Source organism: Cannabis sativa, chromosome 8, assembly GCF_029168945.1.
Source record: "Cannabis sativa cultivar Pink pepper isolate KNU-18-1 chromosome 8, ASM2916894v1, whole genome shotgun sequence".
Taxonomy (NCBI): domain Eukaryota; kingdom Viridiplantae; phylum Streptophyta; class Magnoliopsida; order Rosales; family Cannabaceae; genus Cannabis; species Cannabis sativa.
The window spans coordinates 38767506-38785185 of NC_083608.1; the positions used below are offsets into that span (position 1 = coordinate 38767506).

General features: G+C 31.5%; 1 protein-coding gene across 1 annotated transcript; it reads right to left on the bottom strand.

The window, feature by feature from the left end:
• Positions 1–1556: 1556 nt before the first annotated feature.
• On the bottom strand, positions 1557–5940 carry LOC115698488 (NAC domain-containing protein 73). Its single transcript, XM_030625558.2, has 3 exons — positions 4537–5940; positions 4192–4381; positions 1557–2530 (listed from the first exon to the last, which is right to left on the bottom strand). Exons 1-3 carry the CDS (start codon positions 4708–4710, stop codon positions 2004–2006), a joined length of 891 nt encoding a protein of 296 aa, XP_030481418.1. The 5' UTR covers positions 4711–5940; the 3' UTR covers positions 1557–2003.
• Positions 5941–17680: the final 11740 nt, after the last annotated feature.

A 17680-nucleotide genomic window follows, 5' to 3' on the forward strand; every position in this document is an offset into this window, starting at 1 on the left:
TATGCATGTGTATGACTTTGATAGTGAAAAAATTACAATATATTTGGGTTCGAGAGAGAGCTAATGAGGAGAGAGGGGCGGCTTATAACTAAGCCGATTGATTTAACGTCGTGGTCCTACAATGTGAGAGGCGAGGGTGAAGGGTCAAATTAGATGGGCAGTTGGTCCATGTGTTCTTTCTTTGCTTTTTGACCCAAGCTTAACTCAAGGATCATCTTCAGTCATTTGTTTTTTTGTGTTGGTCAAATGAGGTTAAACTCTACTCAGAAAGAGAAGAAAACTGTGGATTTACTGTTGTCTGGATTTACCTATAGTATCTCAACAATAATTATGGATTCTAAAGTCAATAACTTGTGATTCAAAAGTGTATTCATCATATCAGTTATCCTTCTAGCCTAGTTATCGCAATGGTGAAACACACAAAAGACAACAAAACTAATGAAGACCACCTCTCCTTCATCACCAAATCTCTGAACCAACACTTACTGACTTCAGTTATTTCTCAAATGATTGTTTTCTATAATATTCAACAGTTACAATAGTATTTGTTTCTATGTGAGCTTGTTTTACAAATTGGTAATCTCTTGCCTTAGTAATGTGCCAATTAGCATGGGCTAGGTATAAAGGTAGAAGAATTTTGAGAGTATGGAACGTGCAAGCCAAAGGGCACACATTAGGCAAAAGGCACATACGAGGCAAAGGATGAGCATTGCTAGAAGGCATTCATGGTTTAGTACCATGATAAAATGTCACCTTATAATCGGTAAGCAATTTTTTATAATAAGGCAGCTTGAATAGCTTAGCTGCTAAAAAAATACTTTTTTTTTTAATTACTTGAAATGATTTATTTCAGCGCAACAAATGATACAACATTATTAAGTTTGAATAATTTAGCATCAATTATGTCATTTACACACATATATATATCTTTATATATATATGTACGGTATTACTTATTGGATAGTACGTATAAGGAGTATTTGTGTTTCTAATATGCTTATTTTGCTATCTATAATTAAAAGAAATTAATTTTTAATTTTGTATTATATGGTTGTGGTTATTTTATGAGGCCAGGAGAAATAAGAAAATAAATTAAGTTTGAATTAGGGATAGAGATTAAAGTAATGCTAAATATAAATATATTTTTAATATATTGTAAAAAAAAAAAACGATTTTTTTTAACTAAAAATTATGTACCAGAACTATAATTTTTTTTTTTTTTTTTATGTTATTGGAAATCTCATTTTAAAAAATTAATATTTTTAAAATTAACAATTAATTATTGTTATTTTTTAAAAGTTGCCGGGTAATACCCATTAAAAATAATCCCTTATATAAAATCGTAAAATGAAGAAGAATGGCATAAGAGTTTCATTTTTCTTACACTTAAATAGGAAATGAAGAAGAGAATGGCCGTTAATCAGTGCTAACAAACAGAAAATTAAACAGATGGTAATTAACTGCGTGAGATTTTGGATACAACTTTATTAATTTAATCACACTATAAAAGTAAAATAACAAAATTATATATATATATATACTACTTACTAAAGTTAGGTAAGGAACGTATATAGATTTCATCTTTGTACAGCTTTTTTAAGAAAAAATACAACCCCAACCCACATTAAAGACGGGGTCATGGCCCACGTGAAATGTAATTATTCACATTTGTATAAAGCATACATAATAAGAACTTGATAAAAAAAAAATTGTAGAAGACTAGAAGAGTCACAAAGCTTCTATATTGTGTACTATAATAGAATTAGAAGGTGCAAGTTCTCAGGAACTAAAGTTACCTTTCCTCTTTTTTATTCTTTTCCCCTTCCTTACCCCTTCTATTAAATAACTTTGTTACTATAATTCACTACTTGATCATCATCTTATTTTATTATATATATTTATATATCTTGACTCCAAGTACTACCCTTCTTATCTCATCTTATTCTCGTCTCCTTTTGTACCTTTGGCTTCAATTATTATTATATAATTACCTATACAGATGTTCATGAATTAAGGAAAGAACCAGCCCCAAAATGGGTGACAGAAATTTCAGGAGTGGTCCCTCCATTTTGGGCAGCGTGATCAAATGATATGAAAGAATTAGGAATATTGCATGAATACTCAACAAAGGACTCGTCGTTTTGTCGCAAGTTGTTATTATTCTTAGGTGGGTTAAGCAAATCTTTGATGACCGAACCACATTGTCTAGGCTGCGTTTGATAGAAGACTTTGGACACCACTAACTCTCCTTCTTTCTCCTCTTCATTGTTGCCCAAGTGGTATTGGTGCATAACCCAATTGGTCTTCTCAGGCTTTCTTTGCTTCCCATAGTTTGTGTAGAGAACAAGTATCTTTTTGTACCCTTTCACCCTTCCCCCAACAAAAACAGGTCGGGTCTTTCCGGTCTTGTGCCACCGCGTCTCGCCACCCTCTTCGTCCGTGTGGACCTTTCGTCTCTTCCTTGTTCCGGTCGTGTATGCCTTGGAAGGTCTATGGAAGAAGTGACGCACTAGGCCATCTTTCCTCACTCCTGCATGCATGCACACCCATATATGTCATTAATTAATTTTAGGAAAGGTTATAGATTATTTTTTTTTTACATTAGAAAGAGGTTTGAATTTAGGACATTCTCTTTGTAAGGAGATGTATGGAATTATTAAGCTAATAATTTTTATTGATATTGAATTACAGACATTATTGTGCTAATAATTCTATAAATATTATTTTTAAATATTCCTAAATCATTCAGTTAGTTCAAGTGTCCTTTTAAACACGAGATGCAGTGGATATATTTAGTATTTAATAAATATAAACGGGAGCAATTCCTTATACGTGGGTCATATAAGAACATTTTTTATGTTATTTTTAATTTTATATAAGGGTGTAGTCATCCCACAAGTTTCTAAAAAAATTATTAAATGTTATAAAATAATATAAAATATATAAGAAGAAAAAAAAGAAAGATAAATTAAATAAGAATTTTTTAATTGTTTATTTCAATTGGGCTAATCTTTATTTATAATAAATCAATATAATAAATGAAAATACAACTAAATCTTAATCATAATAATTAAACATCCATAATAAATAATAATATTTTAGCATTGAAAATATAATTTAGAATAGTAGGATATGTAAGTGTATTATTAGTATTATTCTTATTATTTATATTATTATTATTATTATTGACAAGTATTATTGTTATTTTCGATAGATAGAATATGAGAAATATTAAAAAGTACTCGCGGTGCCTAGTATCTTCCTACGTGTCACAATTGTTATTGGTGCAATTAAGTATCAAGTCCATATAGTTTAATGTAATAGATTTTAGAGAGTAGCGCTAACCAATCGTTAAGTGACATGTCTAGAATATCTACACATACTAGGAAAAATAGATAATGCCTATAGCTCAACTCTATTTTTAAATTATCTCAACTCTATTTTTAAATTATTTTCAAAATTTCTAAAAAAACTTACTATATAAATATACCAAATTAAATTATAGTCTTAGGTGGTGGGGTTTGATTAATTAAAGGTAATGAAATGGAATAATTTTTATTTTATTTGTTTATTTTTTTTTTTTGAACAAATTTTATTTGTTTATTTTGTTATATATATTTTAAAATATTAGAATATCATTCCAAATGTTCTTCTCATTATTTTACTGGAATGATTATTCTATTTTGAAAAAAAAGATCAATTTTAATGTAATATAAGAAAAAATTTAATAATTTTTTTATAATATTTTAAATTTTATTCTATTTTTTATTTTTATTTCTTATTCTCATTCCTAACCAAAAAAGAGACCCTATATATACTTTCTTACTAATGTCAGAAAATACTAGTATTCAGAAAAATGATTCCACATACATGAAAAAAAAAAAAAACACAAGTGGTTCCACACATATGTAAATGTGACGTAGATCTACTTATAATTATAGTATTGTTATCTTTTCTACATTTCCGTTGATTATTAATATAATTGTAGTCATATTCTTTAACACAAAATCTTATTTAAATACTACTAAACACCATTTGGTTTGCATTTCTTTTCATGCATATATAACACAACAACATATGTGCAAATGTATTCAATTAATGAAAGATATATATATATATATATTTATTTATATATTTGATGTATGCAATGCATGAGAGTAATAATAATTAAGATGATGATGATATGATGACCTGGCAGCTTCTGTGGATGAGTATAGCAAATCCCATTCTCGCCATCAATAGTAGGGATGAACTCATCTATGAGAGGGTGAACCTTGCATGTCTCAGAACGTACCTTCCCTTCCAAATGTTGTAGAAGCTCTTGATCTGTCGGATCAAACTTTACCCCAGCTGGTAGACCCGGCAAATCATGAATTCCAGCCTATATATATATATATTTATATATATATATACGCACATAACATTTTATATGTTAAAATATAAACACATAATATCTAGAGAGAGAATTATGAACCGATGAATAAATTGATGAGCAATTAATAACTAAGAGGTAATTTATAATATATAAAGAACAACCTTGTCTTGACATTTGATCTGATGACCGCATGAAGGACAAGTTCTGATGATTAGGTTATGATCTTTGCGACCTTCATCATCATCATCATCCATATGATGATGATGATCAGACGCATTAATGATTGTTTGGTCGAGTAGTACTCCACCACGCTCTTCAACATTGCACCTGGTCATTTCCTATATAGCTATATATATATATATTATTGTTTAATAATATTTTCCACTTATGGTCATTCTTTTCACAATGTCATGTTTTCTACTCTATAATAAGACAGACAGTGAGATCAAAAAGTGCGTTATGCATGATTCGCATCATTAAAAGGAAATATATATAAAGAAGTATAGATATATCGAAGAAATTAGAAAAAGAATATAGTTATGATAAGATAGAGGAGCTAGCTGTAGTCTCTATTATTGAAGCTTATTATTCATAAAACAATCATATATATAAATATATAATGTTGTTCCTTTCTAGCCCAATTATATGATTTGGAATTGGGAGAAAGGAATTGAATTCCTCTCTTCACTTTTTTAGTCCTAGTAGAGTACTTTGCATTGCAGCATGACTCATGCATATTCCTCTCGAAAATGAGTTTCTCATTTTTGACGTAGTTATTCTAGAGATGAAGATCTATTGCTCTATAGAGAAGAGAGAAGAAGAGAATAGAAGCTAAAAAAATCAAAATTGAGAAGTTGGAACATGAAGAAATACCAATGAGTTTTGGTGAGAGAGAGAGAGAGCGAGAGAGAATATGCGGTTGATCATAGATAAAAACAAAAAGAGCTTAATTGCTTGGATCTAAAGCTATTTGGTTGAGCTTTTAGTTTGTAAATGTATAATAATATGGGAAAACTTAGCTTGTAGAAGGATAAATGTAGTAGTTCTGGCTTCCTTCTTTAACACTGACCAAAGGCAAAGTTTATTTAGATTTTTATTTATTATTATTATATATTTTTTTGTTAAAAACAACACATATATGAAATGTGTGTGGCTCACTATCTGTAGCTTAGATTTTAAAAGAAAACCATTAAAGATAGAAACAGTTGAGTGGAGATGGGGCAACCTAACGTATGAGAGATATATAAGAAAGAGATTACAGGTCTTATGTCACCCTGGAGTGTATATGAAGCCAAAAAAATATATATATTTATTTAATTCAACGATTACATTTATAAAAACAGAGAAGGAAAAGAAAAAAAAAAAAAACAAAAACAAAATCAATAACAATATAAAGTAGATGAAGCCAAAATGAATACCCAACCATTATTCTATTCCTTCACGTAGACTTTTCATACATAGCAAGAAAGCTCTTTCTCTCTTGCTGAAAGAAAATCTCATCAGCTTCCACTCGCTCCCAACTCTCCTCTGAATCTGTCTACCAAATATAATATGTAATGGAAATTGCTATTCGGCACCAACACCAAGTAACATTTTACGATTGACTAGTAATATTCTTTAAAAATTATTTTTTAAAATTATATAAAACCCACTACTTAATCGGTACAACACCAAAAAAAATTACTAGACAATAATAGAAACTTTTAGCAATTCTCTATAACGAAATCTAGTTCAAGTTCTTAATCATTACATGCTGTCAAGCCTTAAAAAGTACACTATGCAAAATGTAATAAATTAATAGTTGAGGATATCACTAGTACTAGTGATGCTTTCAAAGTTTCTGATACTAGATCTAGAGAGAGAGAATAATTAATATTTGGGATCAATGTTGGAATAAAACAATTCAGACATTCACATACATATGCCATGAATCTTTTCCTTTTGTCCACGCAATAATTAAGCATCAAATTAATTAATTTATTAATAATAGTTTTAACACTACTACAATATTATGCTTTAACTTAAAAAAAATTCAATCACTAAAAAATAGCAATACCATAACTTTCTAGTACCCACAAGTATTAGTTACTAACATATATAGCTTCAGTTGTATTTAGAAAACCGAAGCTAAAAGCAAAAAAAAAAGAAAAAATTATGAGGAAGACCCCAAAGTCACACGGTTAAGGCAACTGGTACAAGACAAGGAAGTAAAGATGGTAAAATAAGGAGTCACCTGCCAAATACAAGAGACCCTCATGTAATTGCAAAACTTGATAACAGCTAAAGGCCTTAACTCAGAGGTTCTTCCCCCAAATCAAAACTCTAGAGTACGGGCAGGGCCGTCTCTGAGCATAGGTGAGCTAGGCCTGTGCCTAGGGCCCACCTAGCTCAAGGACCCAAAAAAAATTTATCTCTTTTTAAAATTACAGATTTTTTTGTTTATTTTTAAAAATACCATATTTTTTTTCTAAATGAGCGCCAAAAAATATTTTTTTTCCCTATGACTCACTAAATTTCAGGGCCGGCCCTGAGTAGGGATCCAAATTAACGATGACGTTCAAGCTAATGCAAAAAAGTTTAATCACCCTGGAGTCAAACCCTCACAACTAAGAAACAAAAGAAAAGTTGTAGCTGGCAGGCTCGAGAAGAAAAATCTCCCAAAGGCCTGCATGTGGTAATCCAAACCTCCAGAAAGGAAGGTTTGACCAAACCTCAGAGGAATAAAAATCTTCTGTCTCAAAACTCTCTATCTCCTCTCTGTCCCTCTCATCAAATGAGGACACGTATTAATTTTTTTTAGGGTAAATAGTGGCATAAGTACTCAAAGTTTTGGGTTTGTAAGCGGCATAAACCCAGTGATTTTTTTTAGCGGCATAAGTATACCCAATGTTTATAAAACTGTAATTTTCTTCGAGTTTTATCAGTACAGACTCTGTTATTGTCTTAAACAGGACACATATAAGACTTAAATTCTAGATTATTTGGTCTGGACGAAAATATGTAGTATCAGTTACTTCTAATTTTTTTTTAATAAATTTAAAACGGAGCATGTACTGACGAAAATAGAGAAAAACTACAGTTTTACAAACATTGGGTACTTATGCCACTAAAAAAATCATTGGATTTATACTGCTTACAAACTCAAAACTTTAGGTACTTATGCCGCTATTTACGCTTTTTTTTATAAACTCATGTGATGATTAAAAGACGAAACTTTGATTAACCACATCTACACTCTGTTATTTTTTACTTTACCAATTCAATAATTTATTATTTCAAACATTAAATTTAATACTAAAATTTAAAAATTCTTTTTGAAACAATCATTAATCAATCTTATTAAATTAATACAAACATTTCTTTATTAAAAAATAATTAATACCCTTAGAAAAATTATAAAATAATAAATTTATTCTCTGATACATAATGAATTAAATTATTTTGAAAAAGAATATTATTTTAAAAACTCAATTTGTCAAATCATTTATATTTCGCTATTTTCTGTATATTTTTAATAAACTAATATAGTAATGTGAGATTGTGAATTGACATAAATTAGAGGAATGTATAAATAAAAGTTTTTTGGCTGACTTGAATACTGCAGTGCAGACTGCAATACCAGCCGATGTAACCTTTTTTTTCTGCAGGAGAGAAAATTAATATTTATATTATTTTTCCCATTATTAAAAACATAGAAACAAAAAGAATTTTTAACTTATATAACCATTAGTCTAACACAGTGTTGTATTACTTAAGTAAAATTAACGGAGCGTCAAACAGTGGTGGTTAACCAAAAGGTTATTTTTTAATCATCACGCGAGTTTTTAAAAAAATTGATACGTGTCGTCATTTGATAAGAGGGACAGAGAGGAGACAGAGAGTTTTGAGAGAGAAGATTTTTATTCACCTCAGAGAAAAGTCACCCAACCAATCCATAAAATAGGGCCCCACATGGCAACAAGACCTGTCTTCATCTTCAGGCACTAGGACTTAATGTCTGGTGAAAGTAAAAAAACATGCTAGTGCCTCCGTCAACCAAGAGATGACATCAAGAACTTAGATCTTAAAGATAACTATTTTACAATTAACCACAGGGACAATTTTAATTTGTGGAGATTAAAGGAGCAAAGAGAAAGGATTATGGCTCGTGGAGGTGATTGAAGAAATAACACTGACGATCGGATGCGGGGATAAAATCCCTCAGACGATCACACCAAGAAGCTAGAAGATAAAATTGCGACCTTGAGGAAAGTGATGAAAATAATTCTTAGAAAAAAATCAGAGACAAATTTAACTCAAAACATGAAGATCCAGAGCCCAGTGTCAAGAGGTTTTTAGACACAGTTCCACCGGAGATGTTTCAGATGCCCTAGATGGATTTGTATAAGGGAAAGATGGACCCCAAGATTCACTTGTCCCCCTCCTTTTAGCTAAATCTGTAGAAGAATGGTGGAAGAGATTGCCATCAAGGTCTATCTAGAATTGGCACGATCTATAGTCCATGTTCAAAAGGCAGTTCGTGGCCGTAAGAGATATTGATGGGAGGTTATTTTCTTGGCCAACATTTAGTAACAACCGAATGAAATCCTTAAGGCCAACGTTCAAAGAATAACAAAAGAAATGTCATATTTGAAAGTTAATGACGATAAAAAATGGGTACCCTTCAGGCAATGATCGGGGCCGAATTCTTACGATGGATTGAAATGCAAAGGAAGAGAGCCAACAATCTCTCTAAATTTTTAGCAAGGACCCAGGTTTTCATTAACTTTGAGGAAGCTTACATCCAAGCATTTGGAGTAGCTCTAGCAGTTTTTGGCAACTTCAATACACCCAGATACTGAGGGAAGCTTCCAGCTCCTTTGTTCCAGGAGCCACTGATAGTGCCCCCTGGAACACAGTATACTACACCTTTGGTCTAAGGATCTGCTGCCCCAAGGTACACATCTTTGCAAACAACTTTTTCTGAGTTCGGAGTGGCACAAATAATATTTAGTGTTTCTCTTGGACAGTGGCAAAGAACACTTACCGGTCAACAGGTAGAGGTGTGACATGGTTACATTGCGCCGTGTCTGGCGATGTGTGCATTTAGAGATGATGCAATTAGAAAAGTCTTGCAAGACAGGAGAGGGGATGAAGCCAAATGCCAAAGCTCTAGTGCGATAGGAAAAGAAAATGTGAAATTTAAAAAATGATGGTTGTTATAATATTTATTGAGCACCAAGAAGAGGCGTCATCCACGAGGAGTGAACGGTTTGAATCACCCAATAAAAGGGTACTTGAAAGATTGGGCGAATGGGAAATTAAGAAGATGTATCGACTCCCAAGATTTAACTTCCATCATTGCATGCTTCGTGAAATGTGCTCAATAAATGAAGAGTCTGCTCAATCGATTCGCTACCATTTTGGCACCTCTCCAGATACGTGCCCTGAGCACGCGCAAATTGCAAAGGTCAGCATTTAAAGTTTTATTAGTAAATAGAAGAAGTGATACCTTCTGCCAAGTGACACCTCAGCTGGTGGCTACTTGCATGATGAAAAGCTCGAATTTATCCCACGTGTTTGGAACCAATCATGAGGAAGCACTGCAAGCTCCCGGATCGTGTTACGTCCTAAAAGTTTGGTGTAAATATTGTCCAGATTTTTGTAAGCTTGACACGTGGATCCTAATCTGGACAGGCTAAGTGATAAGTAGCCTATCAACTCTCTTGATCACTGTTCCAAGAAGGTGGAAGCCTTAGCTTGCGGAAAGGGCCACCATGAAAGGAACTAATCCCCTGAATTGCGACGGTGCGGGAAAATTCTTCAAAGAGAACTCACTCCCATCACTGAAACTGAAGCCAGCTATTCTCGTAGAATTAAAGTTGAGTGCTCTCGTAAAGGGTATGGATTTCTCACCAAATGCCTGAAGGTGTCTTGGAATGCGATTAGCTGAGTTATAAACCCATTTCACGAAAGCTCTGCTTGTACATGTCAGACTACAAACTTAGTAGCCAAACTTTTTTAGGTACGACGTCAGGGTTTGTCCCCCACGATATGCCATAGTATAGAGCATGCGAGTCCAATCGTACCAGCCTGAATGATCCGACGGCCATTGACAAGGGAAATTCAAAAAGGAAAATCCTGGGACGACACATGTATGATGCCCAATCTGTACAACCTGACACCCTTAAATGCCATGTGGTGAAAAGGCCACCTATTAAACCAACGGTTGGATCTCGCCCAAAGGTGATCAATTCCAGCTAGCGCATGGAGGGAAGTTGGCCTATAAATACCCCTGCATTCCATAAGATAAGGAAAGAGACATTTTAAAGACCTTTTGGAATTAGAAAAAATACTATACTACTTACATAAAAAGAATCCACAAAAAATTCGTATAAAGCTTCTTCTTCTTCAAGAGGAACAGGAGGAAAAAGAAGTTCTAGTCCATTGTATACACATTTGTACTCATGTTCACCGGCCGAAGAGCTTAATAAAATAAACTCGTGGACTAAAGATAGTTAACGCCTGAACCACATAAAAATCTCGCACTTGTTATTTAAACTGTTATTTCTTTTCTAAGCTCTAAATATTCAGTTGCCAAAAATCTCAATAAACAGTTATAGCTAACAGCTGCTTTCTTCATATCCATCTTATGAGTGATAAGATGGAACTACTGACTTTGATAGATTAAGTGAGTCTAATCCCAACAAAATAATTTGCGGCATAAATATCTAAGTTTAACTCTTAGTTACAAATAAATAACTAAGTTTAATTTTTGGCGGTAATAATACTTAAGTTATATTTTTAGAACTTTGTATGTACCTAACCGTTAAAGATTAAGTCATTATCTACGTGTCATTTTCTTATTAGTATATTTAAATTAAACTTTTTTTAAAAAAAAATAAAAATTTAATGATTTGGACCAATCAAGAATTATCACGTTTCAATTTACTTAACACTTAATAGTTAGGTACCTATAAAAGTTCTAGAATTTTAACTTAAGTATTATTACTGCTAAAAATTAAACTTAGATATTTATTTACAACTGGAGTTAAACTTAATTATTTATGCTGCATATTACTATTTTTTTTATATTTATTAATTATTTAACAATATTTAATATAATCATTTATAATATATTTTTATTTTATATATATTCAATAATATATTACTCATTAATTACTTATTTTTAGGTATAAATCCTACTAGTAGTTTTTAGGACTACCTTTAAATTTTTAGAAAATTCTAAATAATTTATATTGTCAAAAATAAAGTTCAAACAATTACTTAACTCGTGTATAAGAAAAATTAATCACTAGCACCATAAAATTTTAAATCTTACTTTTAACATATCAATTTTCTTAAAAAAATTACTGGTAGTTCTAAATAATTATATGCAATCTTAAAAAAAAAAAAAAAAAAAAAAAAAAAAAAAAAAATTCTAAGTGCCAAATAAAAAATTATGGAGCCCGTAATTTTAAAGGGTACAATGGAATTTAATGTCCGTTGTTTTACATAGCATTATGTAGGCTACTAGTACAGTAGCATTATTAGATTATAATTGGTCTTGTTTTTATGAAGGTGCAAACTCAGCATGTTTTAATTTATGTTGTGTCCTTTGCTAGCCTCATGCAAAGGGGCAACAAATAAATATCTCTCTACTCTTGAAGTCCTCCTTTAAAGAAATGAATTGAATGGTTTTAAGGCCTTTTCATTTCATTTAATCAGTACGACTCAGATGATGGAGACAATGTAAACATCTAGATCAATAATTATCGTCCACAGAATCTGTTTTATTTTTTTAGTCATGTCCTTGTAACTCATTTAAAACTTCCTGTCCATGGGAGGACCCCAAGTTTGGGTCCATTCATATAAACTAAACAAAAATGTTTTTTTAATAACAAAGTAGACAAAAATGTTTTTTTTTTATTTAAGCGTGTATATATTACAACAATGTTTTACTTGGGATTCGAACCCAAAACCTCCAACACTCACACACCCACCTATGGCCACTTGAGCTAGCCTCAAGTAGTTAAAGTAGACAAAAATGTCAAACGAAAATATAACTCAAATTTATTTCAAGCCAAAAAACTAGCAAAGTATATGCTCACAAAATGTCCACATTCAAGTTAGAATCTTCATATTTATATATAATTTTGTCTACTAAAATGTAAGAGCATCTCTAACATTAACACGAAATTTAATATCATGCTAACACTAAATTTGTTGTCCATATCTCTTTCCACTCCAATTATAATACTAAATATTACACCAAAAATAATATTCTTTATTATTATATTATTTTTCTAATAAAATTGAATATTTTTTTATTTATATTTATTTACTAAAATTATCACAATTGTTATATCTAATTAATATTTTAAACAAAATTTTTACTTGATTACGAGACAATAATACTATAAATTGTTTCATGCCCACTTTTATCAGAGCTTTCTAATTCAGCGAAGTAAAATTATGTAATTACAAAAGGGAAATGGAAACAATGCTTACTTTCATACTTGTATCCAAAAGAGAAGAGCTATTGTCTCTTTTCAAAATGAACAATGGCACCTTGTTGAAGATTATTTTGAAGTTGTTAATCATTTCAATGGTTTTATGCGAAGTGTTAGCTTTGCAACTAAAATGATTAACGTTCAATGCATTGAGATGGGACCTTGCCTAAATATTGATATGCAATTAGGTTTAATTAGGAAATTTAGTAAGTAAGATATCAAGAAGACTTTGTTGAGCATTTCTGGTACTAAAAGTCCAAGCCCCAATGAGTATGGTTCAGATTTTTATAAAGTTATTTGACTGGATATTTGCAATGAAATCTTAGATGCGGTTCTTGAGTTTTTTGATACAGGGAAGATTCCTACCGAGCTAAATGAAACGACAATAGCCTTGATGTCAAAAATTGATATTCCTACTTGAGCAGTGGATTACCGTCTTATTTCTTGCTGCAACACTTTGTACAAGTGTATTTCTAAAATGACTTGTAGTAGGCTTTCTAAAGTTTTGGCCAGCTTAATCAATTAAAATCAAGGAGCCTTTGTGAAGTATAGATCACTTGCTCATAACATTTTAATGTTCCAAGACTTGATTAAGAATACCTCTCCAAGATGCGCCTTGAAGATTGACTTAAGCAAAGCTTATGACAGGGTTGATTGGATATTTCTGGAAAGGTATCTATTCTGCCTCCGCTTCCCCTCTAAAATCATCTATTAGGTCATGATTTGCCTCAAAGGTACTTCATACTCTCTTATGATGAATGGGAGATTCAGGGAGGTATTCAAGGTGTAAGAAGTGTTCATCAAGGTGACCCCATATCCTCCTTGTTGTTTATTTTTGTAATGGAGTATCTTACATGGATTTTACAACTTAGGACTAAGCATAACAGCTTTAGATTCCACCCAACGTGCAGGAGTCTTAAGATTATCAACTTATGCTTTGCGAATGATATTATTTTTTGCAAAACTAATGTTGGATCGGTTCTGTGTGAAGGAAACTAATTTTGATGAGTTCTGTGTCAGTACTTGTCTTGGGGCTAACTGTAGCAAATCCCAAGTTTATTTTGTGGAGTGTCTAACTTGGAAAAAGAGCAGTTACTTCCGGTGCTCCTGTTTGAAGAGGGATCCTTTCCTCTCAAGTATATGAGGGTCCCTTTGAGGCCAATAAAGTGGAAACCTGAAGATTTTGGAATCATTCTCAAGAAGATTAAGTTGAGACTTCACTCATGGACAAGTTGTCATCTTTCTTATGCAGGTAGATCTCAACTTATTCTTCTATTCTTTTGGGGATTGGTAATTACTAGATGAGCATTTTTATGCTCCCTCAAAGCATAATTAAAGAGATTGATAAACTATGTATATTTTTTTATGAAGAAATAATGGAACGAGAAGTAACTTCCATTTAATTTCTTGGGAAAAAGTGTGTTGCCTAAAGCTTATGGTGGATTGGGATATGGTGAAGGAGCTAAATGGAATAAAGTTATGATTGTCAAGTATGTTTGGGCAATTACTCATCAGAAAGAATCTCTTTAGGTTAAATGGCTAAACAACATTTTACTTAAAAGGCTAAGATTTTTGGACGTATCAACTTAAGGTCGATACTAGTTGGTATTGGCAGAAGTTGTGTCATATCCGAGACACTTTTTCTCAGGAAAAAATAGATGGACCTTGTTACCATGAGAAGTTTGAAATGTTGATAAAGTATACAAAAGCTTCATCAAACTTGACAAGGTAAAGTACCAACACTTTGTTTGGAACAGAATGAGTGTGCCTAAGCACCGTTTTATCATTTGGCAGCTTTTCAATGCAAGACTTCTTACTCGATATCACTTACAAAGGGTGCATATTCAGCTAGATATCACCATCTGTTTGTTTTGTGAAGCAGCTGAGGAAGACTATGGACATTACTTTTTGTACTGTCAGTTTTCTCAACAGACTCTTAGGCATTTCCATGCGTAGATTGGCAGTGGTTGGTCTCTGTCTTGTTAGAGATTTTATAACAATGGAAGAAAATCAAGATTTATTACAACTCTATTGTAAATAATACAAGGACTAAAATAAGAGATTGATTAAATATATGTTACAATACATATATATACACTATATATTCTATATATATGAAAGGTAGAAGAGAAGATTACAACACATGTAATATAATATATGTATATATATAACAAGAGAATAATATATATATAAACACTCACTCACAACCTTGAGTGTAGATTAGTGGGGATCACCATGACTTGAACAAGGTATTGCACCTTTGTCCAAAAGCTTATTTCCCCCTATCTCTAAGCACTAAGGGAACTCTCTAAGAAATAGCTTTGGGAATTATCAAGCCTTAGGGTTTTCTAGCAAAGTGCTTTCTTGATAGAAAACTTCTTCTCCAAAATGAGCACCTTAGACCTCTTTATATAGTGTTTAGGATATCACCATTTGAAATTCAAACTCATAACCCTATAGATGTTATGGACTCAAATGTAACTCTTACACACACCATAACTCCTATAGCATTAAGAATTTCAAATAAAGGTGTGTAACATCTTTTACACTCTTAATATTGGTGATAATGGTGGAGGTTACTCATAGTAACAACTCCCCAAATGTAACAAAAAGATGACAACTAATATAGTCATATGTTACATATTATTAGTTTATTACACATATTTAATCTATATATTATATTATTATAAATAATATAACATGTCTTACTATACGGCTCGATCAAATGGATTGAAGGAATGAATAAGGGGACCAAGTCTGAGCTTCTTGCGCCTGTTTTTGCAACAGACGTTTACCACATTTAGAATAATCGAAATACTTTTGTTTTTAATAGTTACACTTATAGTGTGAATTATATTGTAGATATGATTAAAAGATAAATTTATCATAGAGCTTATAGCATTTTGAAAAAAAAAAAAAAAAGGAGTGATAGGAGAATTTTGATGTGTGGCCCTTGTAAGAGTTGTTTTGGCCAGTTTTAGCTCTCTTTTTTGTATTGTGATTGTGATTATTAAAGATTTTGTTTCTTTATAAAAAAAAAATACTATAAATTATTAAAACTCAATAAATTAAGATATCATTTTGCATGTAGAAATATAAAGATTACATTATTGGAGAAAAAAAATACTACATTCATGATAAAAGAAAACATTACATTACATTATTAAAAAGAAAATTTAATGTGGGCGTGACACTACTACAAAAATGGTTTTTCTCGACGTTTTTAAACAGTCGTTTAAAGTATTCTCGTCGGTTTCTATAACCGTCGCCTATACGACCGTCGTAAAACGGGCAAAATAGGCGACGATTTAAAATCGTGGCTAATTTGGACTTCCCGACGGTTTAAAACCGTCGCCTATAACAGGGTATAGGAGACGATTTTAAACCGTGCTTTATACAGTAAGCGATGGTTTAAAACTGTCGCCTATAGTATAGGGCACTGTTTAAAACCGTCGCCTATACCCTATTATAGGCGACAGGCGACAGTTTTAAACCGTCGAGAATGTAAAAAAAAAATAGAGAAAAAAATACCAATTTTTCTACCATTAATCCTGCATTAGCTTAATAATTTTACCTAAATTAAAATAAAACAACTAATTAATTTTGTTACAATAACAACTAACTTTAAAAAACATTAAATTTATACAATAACAAAATAAATATATATAATAAATAAAAAAGTATATAAATAAATAAATGTATTTATACCGAGCTCAGAGAGAGAGAGAGAGAGAGAGAGAGTGGGAGACTGATGGGTGGTGGTGGTCCGACGTATGCGACAGAGAGTAGAGGGAGACCGACGGGAGGAGGGGTGGTTGGAGATCGATGGACGAGAGAGATGAGAAGAAAGGGAGATCGAGAGAGGGAGGAAGACGGCGAGAGAGGAGGACGATGGTGCGGATGCGTGGGTGGAGTTTTGGAGAGTTAAGATTTTCATTTTAGGGTGTGGGAAATGGAGAATAAATGGGTGGGCATGTGGAAAATAGAAAAAAGTAGGTGGGCACGTGGGAAATGTGGAAAGAAGTAAGTGACGATTTTTTAATGGATCCTTATACTGTCGCCTATAAGGGTCCATTAAAAAATCGAATTTTATTAAAAAATGTCGCCTATTTTGTTTAAAACGATTTTAAACCGTCGGGAATACTAAATTTTGCCCGACGGTTTTAAATAGTTACTTAATTTTTTTAGCGACGGTTCCAAAAAAAAATCATTTTTAGGACCGTCGCGAATTCTTATATTTGTAGTAGAAATGAGTATGTATACTATTGACCAATGAGAATATGATGTTTAGTGTGCTTAGTTTAAAACAATTTTTAATGTATATTTAAGTCTGTAAAATTTTTACGAGATTATTTTACAAAAACATAAAAACAACAAAAAAATTACAAAAGTACGGTTTCACAGAATTTTAAACATTTTTACGATTTTTTTAATTTTATTTACAGAAAATACGGTATTTTTATGTTGTAATCTTGTTAATTTGTTGTTGATTTTTTGTTACATGAATGTTATTTTTTGATGTTATTTTCATGTTACTTTTATGTAGTTTTCTTGTTGATTTAATGTTGTTTTCGTATTATTTGTTGGAAAACCGTAAAAATGTAAAAAAAAAAAAAAAAATAAAAACATTCTTCGAACGTAAAAATGTAAATATTTTACAAAAAAATGGTACTTTATGTAATTATTCCAATTTTTATTGTGTAATATTATAAAGAGATATACAAAAAATTAATTATATTTCATTTAAAATTATAATTTAAAAACTTATAATTTGTGATATTCACAATTTTACCCATACAAATTAAACTAAATT